The following is a 3,746-nucleotide window of genomic DNA, read 5'->3' as shown; positions in this document are numbered from 1 at the left end:
TATAGTTTTGATACATTTTTTAAAAAAAATTCCTACACTTTCTTAGAACTTTATATTTTACTCTTGGTAATATTTAATATTTTTTAATATCGTGGTTATTAAAATTATATACATGATAAATTTAAATAGTTTCCTTTTATTCCACGACAAAAAAAAATGCATGGAGGCCTAAATAGTCATCAACAAAAAAGGACGACTCCTTGAAAGCAACAGATGAAACACTCTACGGCTGAATAAATCCAATATGAGAAGTCCAAATCTTAGAGCCCACATCCATCTCCACCATCATTAAACACTGTTATATTTCCTAAATTTCAGACAAGAATTTTCTCTCAGTTCCAAAAATATGGAAGCCCCGGATCAAAAAACAAAATCCCAGGAGAAAAAGAGAAGCAAAAACGATAGGAGATTTAGTGACGAGCAGATAAAGTCTCTGGAATCCATTTTCGATCAAGAGACTAAGCTCGAATCGAGGAAGAAACTGCAGCTAGCTAGAGATCTCGGGCTGCAGCCACGCCAAGTTGCCATTTGGTTTCAGAACAGAAGGGCTCGATGGAAGGCAAGGCAAATAGAGCAAGAGTTTAAAGTGCTCAAAGTGAATTATGATAATATGTGTTTGCAGTTTGATCACTTGAAGAAGGAGAACGAGTCTTTGCAAAGGCAGGTATATAACTTCCAAGTATTCTGCTCTTGTTTCTTTTAATATGTTCTAATATTACAGCACGGTAGGATAGTCTCTCTTTCCTCAAAAGACACGATGAAAAAAACCCTCAAAAGATAGTGTATGTCGATTATGGAAAACAGTTACAGGAGCTAAGTGACGTCGAAAAGAATATGGATGAGGATGATTTGAGTGATCACCGAGACAGAGGATTCAAAGCAAATATTCCCGACGGGGAAAAAATCAGTAAACCCTTCGAAAAAATAGAAGATAAAGGAGAAGAATTAGTAAGCTGGGGTGAAGATGAAGAAGCAGAGATCAGTCGCTTAGCTTCACCTCAAACGTGGAACAATATATGCTCCGACGGTCTATTCGAGCAGTCTCTGGAAAGTACTCAAAACTGGTGGGAGAATGAGTAGAGAAACCAAATTATGGGAAGATATAGTTCGATTGTTAAATTATATTTCATCGCTCAAAAAGTTACAAACGCTGGTTTTGCACTTTGTGTTGGCGTTATTTTTCATTAAATCTCGTTGTAGCTAGTTCCTGGCAGCGTAGTGTGCTTCAGCTGTTACTTTGGCCTTTAAGAATATAAAAATGCCCATCTAGCAGTGGCATTCTGATTCTTTTCACGATGTTTCGTATTTTGGGGAAAAAGAAAAGGAAAGAAAAGAACATTTTCTGGAGGATTTGAAGCTGAGACATAGCTTAGCGTAGAAAGAATCCAGCGTAATCAACTTATGGTAACACCAGAAACAAATTACTAGTATAAAAATCAAAGGACAAAACATCAATTTCTATTCAATTACATTGGGTACTACAATTTTGGTTCTTTATGCATTCGAATATCAAAATTAATCATCCCTCTATTCACCAATACTTCATTTTACTCCACTTACACGTGATCAAATTTAAGTCCTCGTTAAAAAAATATCTTGTCATTATAACAAAGGATAAAGCAGAATAAATTCCAAATTCATTTCAAGAAAACGTAATGGTTGCAGGTGACAGAAGGGCTGCGTTTATGTTTAATGGAAATGTGCCTAATGTATGTGATATAATTAGTGACAGAAACAAAACGCAAAAAGAGGAATGATCTTGATCCAAGCAAGCCCTCTACTTGATCTTCTTCTTTGGCCTCAATTGCTATAAAAGTGTAAAAAGAAAGTGGCAAGATTATATCACAGATATAAACCTGGTTGCTATGTCCACACTTCTTTTTCCTGCAATTGAAAGCACGAGGGATCAGGCTGGCATAACACCTGCGTGTGAAACATTAGGTACCGTCCAGAAGTTAGATCAAAATTGAACTTTAAATGATAATCATGTGCAGATGTTATGCATGACACTAGTGATCCACATTAAGAAATTTCTCAATACAATCGAGAAATGACTTCCACGCTCTTTCCTTGCATAATTATCCACATCCAAAAGAAGGGTGCTTGCACACATTCAAAAGTTTAATGGGGTGATTCGGAGGAGAGGGGGGTAATCGCCCTTCCTCGTCCGTTGGCATTAAAATTCAATTCTTTTATTCTTGAATGAGAGGACCAGCCACATAAATTTGAATATCGACCTTAACAAAAACCATTGACGGGGCTTTTCGGGGGATTGAAATCTCTACAACTTCGCACAGTATATATCACATCATACAAATCAAATGCATCAAGAATAAATAAATAACGTTTAAGAAAAAATTATGCCACTTACTTGCGGCAAATCAGTTTGTCCTGGTTATACTTCCTAGCCAATGCCATAAGAGAAGGCTCGATAATTCCTCCCCTATGCCTCAGAACCAAATTCAGAGTTGACTCTACGAATTCATTGAACCTAAACTAACCATGTAAATGTAATGACCAATCACCAATTAGAACAGAAGAAAGAACCTTACTGAATGCTATAATCAGCAAGGGTTCGTCCATCCTCCAGCTGCCTTCCGGTTAAAATCAGACGCCGCTGATCCGTTCCGGCGGGATTCCTATAAATCAGGGAAGAAAAACACAAAACCATACAGCAACAAACGAATCGTTTTCTCCCTATCTTCGAACTAAAAAAACCGAAACTGAAAACGTAGAATCCAATTATCATAAAAATATTTTTTAAAAAAAATCCCACCTTCCTTGTCCTGAATCTTGGACTTCACATTGTCAATAGTGCCGCTCGATTCGACCTCGAGGGTTATGGTTTTGCCCGTTAGATTTTTCACAAAAATCTGCACTTTTTTTAATGGTTCTGTCTCAGCTGCGGCCAAGTCGACTGTTGACAGATGTGAATAGAATTCGGGGTTTTAGATCTACTCGGTTCATACGACATCTCAAGAACTAATGGGCATGTTCATTGGCGTGAGAAGTCGTTCATTGGATGTTCAAATAATTTTTTTTAATTCAAATTAATAATTTGGTATTTAAAAAATTGAATAATTAAAACACAATTTTAAAAAATATTTTACACATAATTAAATTTTAAAACATAATTAAAAAATATGATTACACATAATTAAATAGCTTCAAACAAATTTTAAAAAAAATAAAATTGTAAATAAATGAATGTTGTTGAAATTTAATATTTTAATATTGAATATTTGAATATTGAATGTTGAAAATTAGGTAAAATTAGGTGTTGAATATTGAAATTTGTGTGTGATGATGAAGGTAATGATGTAATTTATTTTTGGATTATTTGTAAAAATTTTCTATAAATAGATCTCTCATTTGTGAAGAAAATCACAATTGAGTTGAGAGAAAAATATTATAAAGTGTGTAGTGTGATAATTTTGAGATTTTGACATTTTACCGTAAATTTTTTTTTTTTACAACACGTTATCAGCACGAAGCTCTAAAAGTCTCTAAAAGTCCTCCATATTTTTCCAAGCTCCGAACAGAAGAAAAAGGTAACAAAAGTAATAATATTTATTTTACTGTTATTTATTTATTGTTTATATATGTAATATATAATATAATGTTATTGTTAGAAATAATAAAAATAATTTTTTCAAAAACTTGTTATAAATCCTGGGAGGATGTTAAGACGACATCCCACACTCCCGGTAAGGGATACGACAAGTATAAAAGCCTATAAGGTTTTT

The 3,746-nt window shown here is 34.2% G+C and overlaps 1 protein-coding gene and 1 pseudogene across 1 annotated transcript; one reads left to right on the top strand and one right to left on the bottom strand.

Annotated features, from left to right (window-relative positions):
* The first annotated feature begins 268 nt into the window (after positions 1-268).
* Positions 269-1,291, top strand: LOC140990675 (uncharacterized). The gene is made up of 2 exons (XM_073460496.1): positions 269-664; positions 805-1,291. Exons 1-2 carry the CDS (start codon positions 347-349, stop codon positions 1,078-1,080), a joined length of 594 nt encoding a protein of 197 aa, XP_073316597.1. The 5' UTR covers positions 269-346; the 3' UTR covers positions 1,081-1,291.
* Positions 1,292-1,563: 272 nt separating this feature from the next.
* Positions 1,564-2,948, bottom strand: LOC140989436 (ubiquitin-ribosomal protein eL40 fusion protein-like; annotated as a pseudogene).
* Between the last annotated feature and the right edge of the window lie 798 nt (positions 2,949-3,746).

The sequence above is a fragment of the Primulina huaijiensis genome, chromosome 12 (genome assembly GCF_012295235.1).
Source record: "Primulina huaijiensis isolate GDHJ02 chromosome 12, ASM1229523v2, whole genome shotgun sequence".
Classification (NCBI taxonomy): Eukaryota; Viridiplantae; Streptophyta; class Magnoliopsida; order Lamiales; family Gesneriaceae; genus Primulina; species Primulina huaijiensis.
This window is presented reverse-complemented; position numbering and strand designations above follow the sequence as displayed.

Bases quoted from the DNA above. Each gene is read 5' to 3' on its own strand.
- LOC140990675 (XM_073460496.1), top strand. From the start codon at position 347: ATGGAAGCCCCGGATCAAAAAACAAAATCCCAGGAGAAAAAGAGAAGC. The intron at 665-804 runs GTATATAACTTC...TATGGAAAACAG, and splicing joins ACGAGTCTTTGCAAAGGCAG to TTACAGGAGCTAAGTGACGT.